The sequence below is a fragment of the Triplophysa dalaica genome, chromosome 21 (assembly GCF_015846415.1).
Source record: "Triplophysa dalaica isolate WHDGS20190420 chromosome 21, ASM1584641v1, whole genome shotgun sequence".
NCBI classification, from domain to species: domain Eukaryota; kingdom Metazoa; phylum Chordata; class Actinopteri; order Cypriniformes; family Nemacheilidae; genus Triplophysa; species Triplophysa dalaica.
This window is the reverse complement of record NC_079562.1, coordinates 4,644,395-4,662,857: the sequence shown is the minus strand read 5'-3', so window position 1 is coordinate 4,662,857 and position 18,463 is coordinate 4,644,395. Positions and strand designations below refer to the sequence as shown.

Here is an 18,463-nt window from a genome sequence, read left to right as displayed (position 1 = left end):
CTAACCATGGTAACTACCCATGAATGTTAAACTTACCTAAAAACACGGTTGCGTGATGACGTCAGACTCGAAACACCAAGGATTTACACGTACCCCCATCCGAGGATGGTCCCCCCAAAATAATTACAAATCGGAGTGTCTACTGTGAAAAATATACATATGTATATCTAAAATAAATGTGTAAGTATAAATACTTACGTGAAAAAAAAGCGTTTTAAGTTTTGAAACAGTTGAGTTCCCCCTCCCTCACAGTGGTTTGTCCCATTGAATGCTTTCCCCGTTCATCTCACCCGTGCTACAGGTATGCGGCACAATTCATCCGTGGCTATTGAACTCCAGTAAGTGCGGTAGGCTATTTTATTCACTTTAAATGAAGTGACTCTCTTTAATGTAGTTGATGCTGATTCATCAATAAAATAGTTGTGGCAAAATTTTTTATTACCGATGTATTTTTATACGAATCTGCTATGTTAGCTATTAAAACTTTACTTCGCTAGTTAACGTTAGCTTGTTTACACTAGCTTGTTGCATAGTTTAACACGCCGAAGCCGTTTCCCGTGCATTGTTTTATTTGTGGCAACCTGGCTAGTGTTAACATTAACGGTTACAGTTAGCCACAAATCCGTGCCATTCAGGTCCAGTATCACATACCGGTGACCTTTTAGTGACGTCGGCACTATATGTATTTAGCGAATTTCAGACCCCTTTTACCATGATAGAAAGTGAAAGTTACCTATTTGTCAGACATGGTGACTTATACCCGAAATGTGACCTCTGCATTTAACCCATCCAGTGAGTAGTGAACAAATGTAACCCGGAGCAGTAGGCAGGTATTACTGCAGCGCCTGGAAGAAAGTAGGGGTAAGTTGCCTTGCTCAAGGGCACCTCAGTCTTTTCCAGCCGGGCTTGGGAATCAAACCGGCAACCTTCTGGTCACGAGTATGACTCTGTTAACATTAGTCCACGAAAGGTGCCTAAAAGGTGCACAGCTTTCATTCCGTTGGAAAAGGTCGTTTATATACTTTAATCTGTAACAAAATGTTATATTTTTCACAATTACAGTCATTGTGTTGAAATGTTATTGAATGTTTATGACTTGATTGTAAACAACTTAAAAAAGTGCAAATAGTTACAATATGGGAGTGATATACATGTCCATTTCATGCCTTAAAAGCAAGCTTTAAAATTAGGACAGCAAGTAGAACAAAATAATGAAACTATGTAAGAAACCAAAATCTTTATAAAACATCATCTGTTATCTGGTTGGTTTATATGAGCACTTGACAGCTAAAGCTTCTTACATTTAACGAAAACGTTGCGGTACCTAAAGTTTCGGTGTTCAATTTATTAACTTTACTAGAACCTGTTGCCAAACAGACTCGGACTGAAGTCTCGTTAAAGAAATTACTCGCGACTCGACTCGGAGTCATCTCCGCGCATGGGTTCTTTATAATGGATTGTAGTTCGCTCAAGACTGCTTTGGAAATTGGCTAAACTGATTCAAAAGAACCGACACATAATGATTCATGAAATCATTGCTTCAAAACCATGGCATCGTTTCATTTTACGTTTTGGATTTTAAATCTATGTGATGAAATTTAATGAATTATTATTTGGTTATCAATAAATGATATATATATGTTACATAAAAAAGTAAATAAATAAAAATAAAATGTATTATTATATGTAGTTAATATTATACTATTAATATACTATAGTTTATTTAGTTGTTGTATCATCACATTAAATAATTAATTGGTTTATGACTAATTATAAATTCAGTTAATAGTACATTTTTTACATGATGTCACAAGATGTAAAAAAAAAAAAGCTGCCACTTTGGGTGGCACCGGCACACCCGTGACTACACAACTGCTTCAGAAGTCTCATACAGAGATACGAGTACAAAGATTTGGACAGATAGTTCTTATCATAGTTAACAAGTTTGTGAATATTTTGAATAAAAAAGAAAAATTATGTAAAAGCAATACATCAGTCATACAGCTACTGTCGTTCTGCGGTGTGTCTGTCACATGATAAGCAGTCCCGCGTCGCAATGGAAATATTAAAGTGATATGTTCTAATGGTTGCCTTGAAAAAAACTCACACCAGGGAGTCATTCTGAATTTTTTTAACTTACGTGTGAAATGGTTTTAATAAAAAAATATACTTGTGCTATTGTTGTTTACTTACAATATTTGTTCATTTGAATTATTTGGGTAAAAAAAGCATTCGGACAGTCAAGCAATCTGCATTCCGCAAACTCGCACTGACTCGCTTGACCCCGCCCTAGCACCCTGGGAGACGTTTGCAGTGCGCATAGAGTCCTTGACTGAACGCTGCTAGCTAGCAATATGTCACAGAGATCCCTTTTTATTTTATTTTTAGCAAAAAACCCGCTTCATGGACAGCCGGACACAAGGGCTAATGTTATGTTTGAACGAGAGCTCACAGAAATACTGGACCCAGATGACATAATTGAATAGTTCAAGGTCTGGCCATGCCGTCTTCCCCTTTAAGGCATTATTAATGGTATGTGTTATGGCGTTGTTGTTCTTGAATCTAATGAATAGTTATATTTGATAATTTATATAAATATAAAATGTATATTGTTTTTATTGAAATGTGGCGAGTTTAGATTTACACATCAGCCCAGTGTATTCTGTAATGTTATATGCAGAGTTGGGTTTTTGCACTTTAATCTGTTGATAAATGTGACACACCCCGTTTTTCAAATGCACAACCAGAGTCTCTTTTCTGGCTACGCGACTGTTCTGAAGGCCATGAAGTTATGGAATATACATTTGAAACTAGGCCCGACTGCCACATCCTGTGTGAAACGGTTGAGAAAGAGACTTTATAAAGGGTTGCTGCAACGATGTGTCATGCATTCTGGCTTCTTTACAATGTTAAACATGCTGTCTTCTCATGGTTAACATGGTCAACTTCTCATAAAACGAGTTGGGCGTATTATGTAGTATTTCTGTTCTCAATACACCCCCCCCCCAGTTATTGTACAGGTTTCGGAATGTTTCGGAAACTGTTTTTAACATTTTTTCTTAGTCCCTTGTTGGACAATTCTCCCGGAAAAGCACGCGTCAGCGTGAAGAGCAGGAGAAGGAGAAGGCGTGGACGTCACTTTCACTTGTGTGCAGGAGAGAAAGAGCATGTGTTCGCGAAGTTGAGGTGTTTGTTTGTTGACTGCATTTGGGTGATGAATGTAATATAAAGGGTGGATATAACGCTGGATTTGGAGATAGTTTGAAACTGATATATGCAGCCGTCGCAGCGCTAAAAGATGCCAGACATGAACCGCATGCGGTGAGTGAAACTGATGTTTGTGTTTTTTAGACAATGTGCTTTAGTTCAGCCTACCCCTCCCCACCGCGCCCTACTATTTTGGACGTAATCGTACAGCTGTATCTATCTTTTATAAATGTGATCAAAGAACATACTCTTTGAAGGTACAACATATGCAATACTACTCTATAGGTACTCAAGATTAATATGAGAAACCCTGTGTGTTAGGGCCGCTTTAAGATCTTGAAGATCATGGTGGTGTTGCAGGACTGCTGTGTATCAAAGAACATTAGTGGAGCCTTGGTCATCAACATAGTGTACTTTTGTCTGAAAAGTTCTTAATTCCTCTGTTATATACTGGCCCATAAGTGCCAAGTTGGAAACTCTATGTATCTGTAACTTATACTAAATTTGGAAAAGTCACAGATTGAAAATGCCTCCAACTTCCTCTAAGCAAGAACTTTAATGAACAGGAAAGCATAATATAGGCTATTTTCTAACAGGTTTGCCATTTTCTCAATTGTTCTTATAAACCAAATTGTATTTGTCTCGACAGGGCTTCCTAGGGGAATATGCTAAAACAGTGAGGGCAACTTGTGGAAAAATCTTATTTAGTAAACCTCAGGCAGATCCTGTGAATGACTCCTGGATGACTTTTACAATTCATATCCAGGTCTGGCATAACCAGTTCCAAAAGCTCTGTGCCCTGAAGTGGTCATATGCTCATCTGGCCGTGGCCAGTAAACAACATAACTGACCCGCTGTATGTTTTTCTCCAGGCGGTGTTGCGGGAAACAATGCTGCCTCCATACTAAATTATATGACATCCTGCCAAGCGCTGTATTACATTCAAAAAATCAAAACAGCATGGGTTCCATCAGAATTAAGGACATTAATTCAGCTCCGTAACATCGAAAATGTTATAAAATGCAATAACTTGAAAAACTTTTCTGCTGTGGAAAAATGAAATTTAGAAAGTTAGCACTGCTAATACAATATAATCTGCACCAGTGCACCACTTTATCCCATGTCTTTGACTGGCCCCCCTGCTGTTGTTCATTTGACAGCCTAAGAAATTTTAATTACGTTTTTTTCCTAATGCTATCAGTGACCTATCAAGCTGCTGCCAAAAAGCCCTGCTAGCATTGTAACGGACATCACTTGCCTGTTCAGGCTCAAGGGAGCGTTATTCCATCAACACATTTAGTTCCCACTGCTTGAAACCACATTTGCTGAATGTTAGTTGTCAACATGCTGCGGCATGGACTCTGCGCTGTTCACTGAAGTAATCTTGAAAATTAGTTGTTTTAAGCAGAAATCTCATCAAAGTGTCACGAGCATGATTATAAATTACTCCCTGATTGACAGTTGGTTGAAATCCTGATTTTTAATTATGCAAATCAAATTTTATACAGAGTTTTAGTGAGTTAAGCAGATGTTAAGCGTTTATTCACACTGCATGCCCAATGGGAAAATTTTGTTTAAACTGAAAAACAGGAGCAAATTTAGGATTATAAACTAAACCTGGTTTACATGTTGATTTGTTAATCCGTAATCTTAAATCCAATGACCAGGCAAAAATGTTACTTTACAGTTTTTTATTTAACTTGCAGATCAAAACATAGAGCCCTGCTCCAAGCATCACCAAACAACTAACACTTTTTTGCCACCACAGGGCCCCCTTGAGGAGAGGAGCAAACACTGAAATTAACAATCTCCCCTCTTTTATTTTATTTATTTAATCACAACAAAAAGGCAAAAAAAAATTAAAGAGGGAGAACAATAACACATTTGGAACATTAAGGCAATTTCTCCTAAAAAAAAACAATGCGTTTTATGTTTATTTGTGTTCCCATACTCCTTTACTGAGAACTTTCAAAAGCATTAATGAAGATGTCCCCTTTTTTGTAAGACAGTCTGCAAGTTGATCTTTTGTAGCAGACCAAAGGATCTGCTGGATACTTCCAGACTGAATCAGTTCCTTTATGCTGCTGATTTCAAGACGAAGCCTCTTTTCTGCAACTGACTTCGTAGACTTCACAGCATCAAAAAGTCAATGATTGTCAGTTACACAGACAATTGGCAAATTATTACCATTTGTTATTTCTGAGTAGAGTGCTGACAGACACATCGCTTCATCAACGCCATCAGCAAGAGCCAAGGTTTCCCCTGCCAAAGTGCTTCTGACAACTCTTCTGATTCTTTTAGATTGCCAAGAGACCGGTGAGAATCTTCCATTTTCTCCCATCAACAGAATCAGGTGTCCACCTTGAGTACCGCCATCCGGAAGATTTCCCAATGAAGCATCACTAAACACAACCAGTTTCATTGAGCTTGCTTTTCCTAGGTTCTGAAACTTTAGAGTCACATCTTCTGACTTAAGTTTTCTGACAAGCTTGTTAGCGTCATGCAAAGTCTGAACAGTAGCGTTCTTTGTGGAAGAAGCAAGGATAGATGTGTCACATACAACATCTGGTCTGCTTTGTCTTGCAACCCACAATATTTGTCCAATCTTGGATCTCAAAATGTCGGTTTCGTGGTCTGTTAGTGGAGCTTCACGTTGCACAGCTCTGACCGGATCAATAACAATGGGATGAAGATTCTTTATATATGTATTTTGATGCACATGTATATCACCATTTTCAGATGTGATCTCCATTCCGACATAACTGAAACTGTGGTGCTCTTCTCGCCCAACCTGTAAAGCAGTTTTTAAGTGTGGGATAACCAAAGAGGAAAAAGCTTCAGAACCGCCCCATAAAAAATCATCAACATGAGAAGCAAGAATTCCAATTAACTCTCCTGAGTTACTCAGCCAGTAGAACATTGCAGGGTCAACTTGAGACACATGAGCTCCCAAAAGCTGCAAAGTGTCTTTGACTTTGTTGTACCAGTACAGGGAGGCATCTGCCAAACCATACACACATTTGTTTAACTTCCACAGGGATCCTTTGCACTGTGCTTCTGAAGGAGGGCGAATGTAGACATTTCTAGTCAACTCTCTTCCCTGCAGAAAAGCAGCTTTGATATCTATGGAATTTAACTGCCATTTCTTCTGACATATGACTGCCATGACCATTCTCAGAGAATCTGAAGCACAAGTAGGTGAGTCTTTAGGAAGGTCACTGACATTCATCTCTTCAAAACCTCTTGCAACTAGCCTAGCCTTAGGCGTTACACCATCAGATGTTTCTTTGACTGAGCACACCCACCTCGTGCTGATACATTTTTGACCGTTGTCCTTAACTTCCTCGTACACGCAGTTTCTTTTCCAGTTATCCAGCTCTGTTTTTTTTGCTGAATCAAAAATCTCATCTTCAGTAATGAAAACATCACTCTCATTTTGATCATAATGTGTTACTGTGGTGTCTGGAGAAACAATCTGTAGGTCATCTACCTGGTTTAAATTAGCAGATCCAGTAACACCAGCAACAGTCCCAGGTTGTGTGTACTGTAGATTATACCAGTGTCTGTGTTTGCCTGTAAGTTTTCCAGCTCTGCCAAGAATTTTTGCTGTCCGAGCCTCACCATTTTCTCTGTCTGTATAGGTTATAGTTTGTCCAACTTTAAGTTTGTGCTTATAACTTCTCACATCTTCCTCTGGCTGGGTAGATATATCATCACATTCCTCTTCCTGCTGTTATGTATCATCACATTCCTCATCCTGCTGTGATGTATCATCACATTCCTCATCCAGCGAATTTTCCATGCTCCCACTTATGCTATCAACATCCATTTCGACAATTTCTGTGAGCTGCAAACCTGTATCTTTCCCAGGATTTTGTTGTTTTTGTACTTCCATCTTGTCTGTGTGGTTGTCATTTGTCTTTCGGAGTCTTGAATAGTGCACACGAACACAAGTTCCTCCATGCCTCACAAAAATCACTGCCCCATCTTGGCCAATGACGACACCTGGACCTTTCCACTGTGTACAGCCTGCATGTTTGTAGTACACTTTGTCACCCGACTCATATCTTTCATCTGTGGGTCTTAATTGTTTTCGTAGGGCTCTTCGAATTCTTTCAGAACGCTCTTCTTGCAGCGTGCAAGGTAGAAATATGCTGCCCTGCCCATGTGCTCACGCTGGAATATTCCAAAGCTGGTGGTTTGTCAGTGAGAACTGATGGTAGGTTTGGATTTTGTCCAAAAACAAGCTGGTAAGGACTGAACCCGTGTACGTTGTGCATGGCATTTTTTGCCATCAGGGCCCAGTCTAGGGCAGTTCTCCAATCACATCTGTTGTCATGCTTCACTTTCAACAGTATTTCAGTCAGAGTCTGATTGTGTCTCTCTAAAAGACCATTGCTCCATGGACTATAAGCTGCTGTGGTCTTTACCTCAATGTTGAACTTTTCAGCCATGTCTCTCATTTCTTCATTGTTAAACTCTCCTCCGTTGTCGCTGAACAGTCTCCTGGGTGGGCCATGAACACTGATCCAGCAATGTATGAAGCTTTTCACAATCTCACTTGCTTTTTTTGTAGTCACAATGCTTCCAGAACTGAATCGTGTGAAATGGTCGATAACATGGAGATACCACACTCCTGTTTCTAATTCATGCAGATCCACAGCCACCGTTTCGTTGTAGCTTGAGGCCATGGGGAGTCCTACAGCAGGTTTGGGTTTGGGTCGGCTGTGCTTTACACATGTTTCACAGTTGTCTACCATGTCTTTAAGGATCACAATGCATTCTTCATCCTGATTGCCTGAACTGGCTAGTAGCTTTTTAAGTCTGTCCACAGAGGCATGTCCAAACTGTTTATGTAATTTTAAGAGTACTCTCTTTTTCTCTTTTGTAGTCATGTTCTCTGTTACAGTTAGAACTTCATCTTCACACTTTTCAGTATCACATGAGATATCTTTAGACATTAAATTTACACAGTAATGTCCAGATGAGGTGAGTTCAAGGGTAACAGGGTGGTGAAACATGATGGCTTTGTCATTCTGAAGATCCAAGACTGCACCTGCTCTTTTTAGTGAAGTTTTGCTCAGAAGTAATGGGATATCTGCTGGAACTACTTCAGTTTCTATGTGGCATTTAGTCTGTCCAATTGTGGCTGGAATCTTGACTTTCTTTGTAGAATGTACAACTTTTCCATTGCCAAATCTGAAAGCCCTTGCACTGTCTATGTACTCCAGTTTTTGTAAGTCGGCTGATTTTAGTCCATTGACATAATGATCAAACCATCTTTGTCCGCAAACCGTTTTGGTACAGGCTGTATCGATTACTGCTGACCCAAAGGATTCCACCATAAAGATTTCTGTGTCAGATAAAGTTTCTTTAGAAAACAGTGTGATGTTACACTGCTCTGAGTCCTCTGCTATCTTAGCATGTTCCCCTCTGTGAGGACAATCCTTTACCCAATGATATGTGCTTTGACAGATGGCACATTTTGATCGCCTACCATATTTATCCAGTGGATTTGTTCCTGGCTGTGCCTTTGATTGTTTTTGCCAACGTGACTTGTTCTCTTTCCTGGTAGCCTCTGTAAAATATGCGGAGCCATCATTACTGTGACCTTCATGCATATGGTTTTCGCCAAAAATTTGTTTCAGTGCTGACTTCATGTCAGCAAACGTAAGAGCAGGACAAGCAGTGAGCGCTAATTGTTTGTCTTTAACATCGAGTCCTGCGGTGTCAAGGAGCTTGAATGCTAATACAGCATCAGGAAGTATACTACCGAACTGAAGTAGCTTGTTATATTTGCGTTCAAATTCAACGATGTAATCGATCATAGAAATGCCGTACTCTCTTGTAATCCGATCAAATTCAGTGTATGCCTCGTATTGGCGATCTTTATCCTCTTTTAAAAACACAGAGTCAAGTTTTTCTAGAATTGTTGTCATACCGTTATCCTTGTTCAAATCTTCTGCTGATATTTCCAGGGCGGCATCCTTTGCTCTCCCTGTGAGCGATAAGGCAACAGCCAAGGCTTGTTTCATTTTTTCCAGCTCCGTAACACGCATCCACATCTGCACTTCATTTTTCCAACTTTCATACGACTTCTTTTCATCAAATTGTGGGGGAATTTTGTAGCTTCCAGCAGCCATCCTCTGCTACCAATGTTAATCCGTAATCTTAAATCCAATGACCGGGCAAAAATGTTACGTTACAGTTTTTTATTTAACTTGCAGATCAAAACATAGAGCCCTGCTCCAAGCATCACCAAACAACTAACACTTTTTTGCCACCACAGGGCCCCCTTGAGGAGAGGAGCAAACACTGAAATTAACAGATTATGGTGAAAATGTTTTATTGTTTTAAATGGTAAATTGACCCCCTACGAAAAGGGGACAGTTAACCCCAAACTCTCTCATCATTTATTCACATTCCATGTATTCAAAACCTGTATGATGTTCTATCTTCTGCAGAACACTGAAGAAGATATTTTGAAGATACTCAAACAACCCCCATTGACTTGCATGGTATGGACACAAAAACATTCCACAGAAGAAAGAGTCCTATACAGTTTTTAAATGACATTCAAAAAAAAGAATTTGTATTTTTGGGGTGAACTATCCCTTTCAGTAATGTCTCGATATAGTACATACAGATGAGGGCAGCATTGTTCAAAAGACATAAACCAATTGAATGTACAAATTCTACTGCAGTAATTCTTTCTCCACAACAGGGGGCAGCATGACTTAAAGACAAAGTTCAGTTTGACAACTACAGTAGATTTAGAAAATCTATAACTCACTAACTAATTCAATAAGTCAATTCTAGAAGGCAAGAATTATATATATATATCTGTATGTAGGTTAAAATAACTTGATCTTAACAAAAATCGAAAAACAGTGTCATACGTGTCAACATTAAAAATCTGATATTTAACATGAAATTTAAAGGCATAGTTCGGCCTAAATTGAAAAAAAATTATTTACTTACCCTCAAGTTTAAAAAAGTAAAAAATGATTTTTTGACAAATTTTTATGACCAAACTGGGGCACTATTGACTGTCATAGTAGGGAAAAACTATTATGGTAATCAGTAGTGCCCCAGAACTGTAGGATTACATACATTCTTGCAAATATTTTGTGTTCCACAGAACAAAGAAATTAATACAGGTTGGGAAAAATGGAGGGTGAGCAAATGATGACAGAATTTTCATTTTCGGGCGAACCATCCCTTTAAACCTGGAAGATAATGGATGAGAAAAATGCCAAGAAATATGATACATTTCTGCTTTTTATGACCATTTATGTTTATTCTTGACTGTTAATAAAATCTCATGGACTCATGGAATGTTTGATGTCCAAACAATATTGTCTCTGTACAAATGTATTCACAATTAGAGCATCAAAAACAAAATCTATATGCCCTTTGGGGTCTCCAAGTGACCTATTGGGATTAAAAAGATGTTTTCATCCATTTGTTCCGTGTTATTCTATTTAAGGCTATTTAACTTAAAGAGTAAAGATTCTGGACTAATCCTTGGTTACTAATCAAAGAAGCAGTGACATTGGTAATTTCATTGACGCATATAAAATGCTCTTTGCAGCCTTCTCAAACTCAAACCACACTGTGATAACATGAATCATCCGGTTTTTTGGACAATGTCATAGCTGTCATTAAAATCTAAAGGGGGCCTTCGAAATAACACTCGGTGGACTTTTCAACAGCACTGTATGTACAGTACAACACGATCTCATCCCTGTGTAAAGAGAGTACTTCAATAGTTCACTCATCACGCTGAAACAGAAAGTTCAAGTCAAACGCATCGCATTGTCTGCTTAAAACAATTGTCAAAAATTTACCCAAGCTGTCACTGGAGCAGACATTCAAAAAGTACACATTTGCACCTAAAGAGCGCATATTCGCACCAAATGTAATATGTATACGTACCCATACCAAAATGGTACATATTTTTACCATCCCATTGACAGTTTGCGTACATTATTTGACTTTTTTCTCTGACAGTGAGGGATAGTGTAGTGAGAAAATGCAAACCACCATATCCATTTATACATACATTTTTTTCCGAATTCTATTTTTCACATGTTGGTGTGCAACACTGTTGAAACTTTACTACCACCCTGAAAGTATGGAAACCAGGCGACGTATCATTCACGAAAAGAAAGAAAGCGTTATTAAAGTTATAGCGTCTCGTTTCGAGCCATAATTGAGAGTCACGAGGCAGAACACGGCAGAATAAAGAGTCGTAAAGCCTTAATTTTGTAATATTGCGGCAATTACTGTGGAAATCTATGATGGAAACAGCAATCTGATTGTCTTAGATGATGGATGGGCTTATTTCAGAGTGATCTAGATGGCGGTAAACCTATGATTAAAACCTAAAGCGTGTAAAGAGAGTATTTCACTATTTGTAACAAAAAGTCCAATATGAACAGCCTTCCCCTAGTTTGATGAAAAGCGCGGCACAGATTTTGGCTTCACGCAGCTATTTTCAATCATTCATTCATTTGATTTTCCATTCTTAGGTTTTTTATGTAACAACATCCCAAGCTTCTTTGATCACACAGCCTGCTTATATTTCGGCATGAAATGAAACCAGCATCATAGGGGGCTGTAACTTCTCTGTTTATGAGAAAACAGAATGACCCATTCAGGAATTTCCTCTCTTACACAGCAGAAACCGCACAGGATAGATAGTCCCAGCATTTGTAATTAATCCTTAGGGAAACATTTGAGGGGTGATGTAGTTCCTATTATCACACTTAATTTAGCTCAGGGAATCTAATTTAGGAAACTATTTAGAGAGATATAAAGACTCCCACTCTCTCTACAAAGGGAGGATACCCACAACCTCCGATAGAAAAAAGTGACTTTGAAAGAAACGGTTATAGGCTTCTAACCAAGTGCTAGTCAATCATGTATGAAAGTCGGGTGTATTGAATGGAGCTACATTGAATAAGATTGAGGCATTGTTAAATTGAGTTACAGACGAGATGAGTGTAAAAACGCGTTAGAAAAAGCAAATAATCTCTGAATGTCTAACATTTGCTGTTAGAGAATACATGTACATCAGAACTAGAAAAACTTGAAGGGGAGGTGGAAATGTGAATGCATTACCTGTGATTAGTGTTATTTATTTTAAAGTGGCTCGGAGCTGTCACTGAACCTCCTATAATCTGTTTTACCTTTTTTTCGTACTTATTTTTTTATTGTATACTCATAATCACGTTTAGTTTTTGCTGAGCTTAAATATTTTCTCTTTTCTTTGTATCCTAGATTTGGACAACTATGACAGATGTTCCTTCAAGTAAAAACAAATAAAAATGCTCCTTCATGGGAAAACCTTATTCTGTTTTATTATATTCTATGTTGCTCTATTGTATCACGCTGGAGGAAATACAATGCGCAGAAGAATTGTGATCATTTTAGAGTCATAAATATAAAAAAAGCGCTGAAGTGGTAAACGTATAAACACATAACAATAAATACAATGCTCATCAAACTAATATCTGATAATAGATTTATTTGAAAAAATATTGTGGATGTGATCTTGTGTAAATAGTACCGTTTTAGATATATTTGATGTATTTCGGGCCTTAAATAAGTTTATATTGGACTGTAAATAACATAACCCAAGATTGAATTGTATATGGTCTCTTGTGTAATTAAATAAATTTTACATTAATAATAAATCACAGTATAAAAAGTCAATGCACAAAGTTTACGTTTAGATCTGGTTCAAAGTTCATCTTGAGCTGGCCCATTGTTCATTCCTCATCATGTTAATGTTTACACACGGGCGTCTTTTTCTCTCTCACTTCCTCTTACCCTTTCAGCTCAGTTTTTAAATGCAAAAACTTTTTCCACTCATACGTCTACATGAAATATCTCTGAAAATAGAGAATGGATATTAGTCTACCAGCAATTTCGTTGTAAACCGTGCCTGAAGGATCGCTCGTTACATCTACTCACAAAAGGTGAGACATTCGCTTCCTTATCATATTATTCATAGTAAGGGATTCAACAGAGCTCTACGTGGTGTCTTCATTTCAAAAAGAGCAACATGAACTGTTTAAGAGGTCTTTTTAATGTACATTCAAATCTAATACCTTGTCAGAATTTAGATTGGGGTGCATTTGACATCTTGGTGTGCTTTCCATTTCTGGTAAATGCATACTAAATTGACATAATCTTATCTCACAAAAAATGTATTGCTTCACAGTGTTTGTTTTCTTTTAAAGATGGCATGGAATTAGACTCCACGTCATTCATGTATCAGAAAAACAACCTTTTTTATTACAATTGCTTTCTGTTTTGGTTTGACTTTCAGGAAGTCTGGCGGTAGAAACTGTGTTTTCTAAGGACAGATAAGGTTCAGAACTGATGGCAATCGAAAGGGGTACAAACATTGCACAAAATACATCACAAACTCAAGAATACTTAAGAAAATTCTTCATTTAGAGAATTCATTAAAACACATAAACTTCACTAACAAAAGCTAGCCCAATTACAGTATAAAGCAGAGCTCTCTGGGTGTAACAAAATGAAAAACAAATAGTTATAGATTATGTCAGTGGTATACCAAATAATGACTAAATGCTTCAAGTTGCGCTATTCAACAGTCGTATAGGCCTTCACCTGTTATCAAGTTCAAATCCATCATTCTTTCTGTTCGAGTAAATCCTGGAATTTGCCCTTCCTTGGCATTTATTGCATTTCATTGTGACTGGGCTTATATCAGTTTGTCCACCCTGAAAGCAAATATTACCTAAAATTATACCTTGTGGTGGTAAATGTTGTTTTTGTGGGGAAAACCTTATTTTTTTAAAACTTAAATACAGTATTAAAGTGAAATTTAAATGAATAAGTTGATGTAAAATATTATGAGATTTTGTTTCATTTTTTCTTCTAGTGACCGATGTCCCCTCTGATAATGTATATGCGTATGCAATATCAAAAACCCTTACAAAGGTCTCATCTCCCGTCACTGTGGGTTTGTATTCAGAATGTCACAACAGGATCAACATGGTCCTCAAGAACATTGAGGGTAAGCAGCCACATTTAAATCAGATTGAAATGTTTTCTGTCATTTGCATGTAAACATTTGATAGTTCTTTTATTAATGGTAACAGCACATTTCAGCTTTACTATTTTATTTTAATCTTTTTGTTTATAAATGCAGTCCCTGGGATTCGAACCCATGACCTTGGGTTTGTTGCACCATGCTCTTCCACTTGAGTTATTAGAAAGTGCATTAATATCTTCTAGAATTACTAAAAGTAGACCCGGCAATATCAGGGAGATTCCTACAGATTTAGGCTCTGTATAGGACTATTAACAAAAAAGCTTCATGTTTGCAATTTTTTATTCATTTTATGTGAACAATTTTGTGTATTACAGCACATGAAGTTAAAGATCCATAGTGTAATTGATTTTACGAATTTACATGAGTCAGAATATGAGAATATTATTTTGAAAGAAATTCATAAATGGCATCTGGGTAAATTTTTGTGTTAGTGAATCCAAGCCCCCCAAAATTAAAACCATCAATACGTCACACAATATCGAAATCCATATCATCAAATGTTCAACCAAGATTCTCATTTCAAGCCATGCGGTTTTCATACTGGAACGTATTGTACATTTCATTCATTTATAGACATTTATGTAGAAAGTGCCACAGATAAAGAATTATCCATAGATTGTGACATTACTTGTTACAATACGATCCTCTGTATCTCTCATTTTCAGTCCACATGAATCTAGAGGCGGAAAGAAGAGAACAGAGGAACAATAAGGAAGTAAAGCCACGCTCAATTAAACCCTCCATATGTGACCTGCTATCTCTCATCGTGAGTCTTCTCTTCTATCGACCTGTGTGGACGGAGCAGAATCAGAAGCGGAGGAATATTCGTTACGTGTTTGTGCGGTTCAGCGCCTGGCATTTTGCAGGCAGTGACATGCTCTGGGCTGGACTGGTTATGCAGTTGTTCAAAGCTTTCCAAAAGAACTTCGGTAAGCTTCAGCTGGGCCTCTTCAGGATTGCGCAATACGACGAAGAGAATGATGCAGGGAAGAAAAAGGTCGAGGACACTCTGAAAGACTGGAGGTCCAAGAACTTGTGCTGCATTCCCATTTGGGCTTTAACACTGATGGCATTTATCGGCACACTTCTCATTCTCATCCCGCTTATTATATTTGGATTTCCTTATCTGAAAGACAAGCCAGAAGGTGAGCAAGATAATGAATCACATGCGTATGGTGTGCTAGAGGGCTTTGCCATTGCGGTACTAGGTGTTCCTGCAGCTGGAGCTGTAAGATTTATATTCTTGTTGTTGAAGAATCTTATATTCAACCAGGACCTCACGGTTAGACAAGGACTGGACAACCAGAAGGTCAGTCAGCAGTTGGGACTAATGAATGAAGTTCGGAAAGAGATGAGACTGCTGTGCTGCTTCATTCACTTCATGGAGATCTTTGAGAGAAGGAAGATCAGAGTGGTGCTGCAGATCACCAACTTGGATCGGTGCACGCCAAGGAAAATAGTCGGCGTTTTGGATGCAGTCAACATACTTCTATCTGATGAAGAGAGTCCGTTGATTTCCCTCCTCGCCGTTGACCCGGAAGTGCTGGTTAGACAAGTGGACCAGGCCGAGGATTGTTTGGGCAAAAGAAATTCGGCGTATGACTTTCTAGATCGTATAGTCACGCTGCCCTTCACCGTACCTAAACTGTGTGATGCATCAAAGTGCAAAGTCTTTAAGAACATCGTCCGTGGTCAGTCTGAGATCCCTGAAGACTTTCCTCTTGGTTTAGGTGCCCCCAATACCTCGATCGCTTTAGAAGATGAGTGTTCTGTAAAGAACGAGAATGAGGAAGATCAAGTGTCCCCTTTGATTGCAAAAAATGTAAAACCTCAAACTTTTACACCCGCAGAACTAAGTCTAGAAGATGTGGATAAGTCCATCGATTTGGCATTTCAGCACATCCTTTCCAGAGATGACAGCAACCTTCAAACTTACATATCTGGTGACACCATGTCCATGAGAAGAGTGATTAACTCCATTCGAGTCACTTTTATTATTATGGAGACACTGAAATTGGAGCCTCCGGCTCCCAAGAAGATCGCAGCCTGGGTGGTTTTGGCGGACCTCTGGCCTTGCAGACTAAGCTGGATCCTGCAGTGTGTGGAAGATGACGTACAAAGAGCCGAAATAGATGGGCAATGCGAAACATTTTGTGCTCCTGAGGAGACCAAGACATTGTGGGAGGTGTTTAATGAACACAGTCTTGAATTTTACCTGCTTGGACACGAGGCTGAGAACTTTTTGGAAAGAGATGGGGATCCTGAGCTTTTTGAGATGTTTCTGAGGAGAGACTTTAGGTTCACAGTTGGAGAGGTGAAGAGGTTTTTGTTTTGCACGGTGAACTTAAACTATTCGATCAAGAATGAGCTGGCCAGAATACGTGGGAGCCACGGTTTGAAAAAAGCAGCGAGAAATATGTTCAACACGATCGCAGCGAAAAAAGTCATCGGCATGAAGACAGAAGATGTTTGTGAAGAGGTTTGTCCTTTCTGTCAATTCCTATTCGAAAAAAACGTGATTCTAGCTTCGTTTTTTCTAATATGTAAATTGTGTATAATGTTGGGTTATTTCAACCCAGCGTTGGATCAAAAATGTACAAACCCAACCATGGGGTCATAAATGAACAAATTTACATATACATAAACATTCATAAAATCATGTATTTTGGTTTCTTTATAGCTGTCTCGGCTCGACTTTCCGGAGAAGTACTTGAAGACGGTAAGGGAAAATTTCCTAGACGGTCAAACAATCCTACTCAGTAACCCCCCAGACCTCAGGCAGGTCCTGCAAATGACTCTCGGTGAATGGACATCTTTTAAAATTCATTTCCTCGGGGTCACGCCTTCTAGCCGACCAGATCTGGCACAGTCTCTTCCAAAAGCCACAAGCCCTGCAGTGGTCATATGTCCATCTGGCCACGGCCAGCATACGATATAAGTGACCTTGAGGTGTGCATCTGCGCAGAGACGGTTTCAGAAAACAACGTTGCATCCCTAAGAAAATATAATTATTTTATGGCAAGGCATGCCAAGACTGTAAATGTACACCAGTGATTTGGAGTACCCACAGAATGATGACTCTTGAAAATAAAAGAGCCTTTTTATGCGCAAGACATCGCTTGCAAACGGATGACATTTTTGAGCTGTATTATTTATATGGGGAATAAAAGTTTTAAGATTACTAAAAGATTTTTCTGTGTTTTAAAATGAAACATTTCTGCATGAATAAAAATAAAAAGATGCCAGCAAGGTGTTTTTTGCGGCGATTCCACAAGGATTATTTTTGCTTTTTTTTAATTCGACAACTTGTAATGTTACAGGTTTCTACACGGAACCATACATTCTTTCTAACAGTAATTTAAGAACCATTCTTTTTTTAATGCAAGTGATATGCACCAGCTCATAGAATAATAAAATAAATGCATTCCTTTTTTAAAACATTGTAAAAAAGTAGTGTCCTTCAACCTACAGATGTCAGACAGTGTTGAATGTCTCATTCTCCAGAGCCACAGTATACGTTTGGTTATACAGTATTGCTGAGTTTCTCGTGCCCAAACTTTGGCACTTCTCAGAATCTTTACTTTTACACTTTAGTTTTACTTTCTATAAAACTTTAATACAGGTTTGAATGACAGCGTGTAGATGTTTTTTTAATCGTACTGCCTGTCACAGAGTTTTATTTTGTGCTCTTCTGAAAGTGTGGAAAAAATGGATGTCTCCCATATGCAGCTCAGCTGAGACCTCCCACAGCTCTATGATGGAACGAAACACTAATGTGAATGTTATTCTCGCAGCTAAATATGTTTGACAGGGCTAGCAACTCCTGAAACCTAGAAAAGCATTAATTTGTAGAAAAGCATCATTTTTTTGTTTTGTTTAAAAAATGTATCAATTCATGCACAGTGTTAAAAAAGGTCAAATTAACTCTCACAGTGGTGAAGAATGAACGTGCTACGTGTGAACGGTTTATATGGTTGTCTCTATTGAATCTTCTTGTGCAGTTCAAGACAAACCAATCGAAGAAAAGAGATCGTACGCCGGGCTGAAATATGACACTGAAATTGCGATCATCAAAGTGAGGGTACGTATTCAATCGATATCATACAGACGTATTAAGGGAAGTTAATGGGCTGGTGACGGGGTGGGGTGTGGGGTCTGTCT

The 18,463-nt window shown here is 38.4% G+C and overlaps 1 protein-coding gene across 9 annotated transcripts; it reads left to right on the top strand.

Moving 5' to 3' along the window:
* The first annotated feature begins 284 nt into the window (after positions 1-284).
* On the top strand, positions 285-17,547 carry nkpd1 (NTPase, KAP family P-loop domain containing 1). Of its 9 annotated transcripts, none has more exons than XM_056734663.1 (6): positions 286-338; positions 794-861; positions 13,547-13,615; positions 14,129-14,263; positions 14,968-16,781; positions 16,983-17,547. In XM_056734663.1, the coding sequence occupies exons 3-6, from the start codon at positions 13,600-13,602 to the stop codon at positions 17,238-17,240; spliced, it is 2,223 nt and encodes a 740-aa protein (XP_056590641.1). In that variant the 5' UTR covers positions 286-338; positions 794-861; positions 13,547-13,599; the 3' UTR covers positions 17,241-17,547. The 9 variants fall into 9 exon arrangements, with proteins under 9 accessions (XP_056590639.1, XP_056590641.1, XP_056590647.1 ...); XM_056734667.1 differs by lacking the exons at positions 286-338; positions 794-861 and adding exons at positions 9,523-9,567; positions 9,672-9,725; XM_056734661.1 differs by lacking the exon at positions 794-861 and having other exon boundaries at positions 285-338.
* The last annotated feature ends 916 nt before the right edge of the window (positions 17,548-18,463 follow it).

Excerpts from the sequence above, each read along its gene's own strand:
- nkpd1 (XM_056734661.1), top strand. Across the intron at positions 14,264-14,967 it reads GGTCCTCAAGAACATTGAGG|TCCACATGAATCTAGAGGCG; the intron begins GTAAGCAGCCAC and ends TCTCATTTTCAG. Across the intron at positions 16,782-16,982 it reads CAGAAGATGTTTGTGAAGAG|CTGTCTCGGCTCGACTTTCC; the intron begins GTTTGTCCTTTC and ends GTTTCTTTATAG.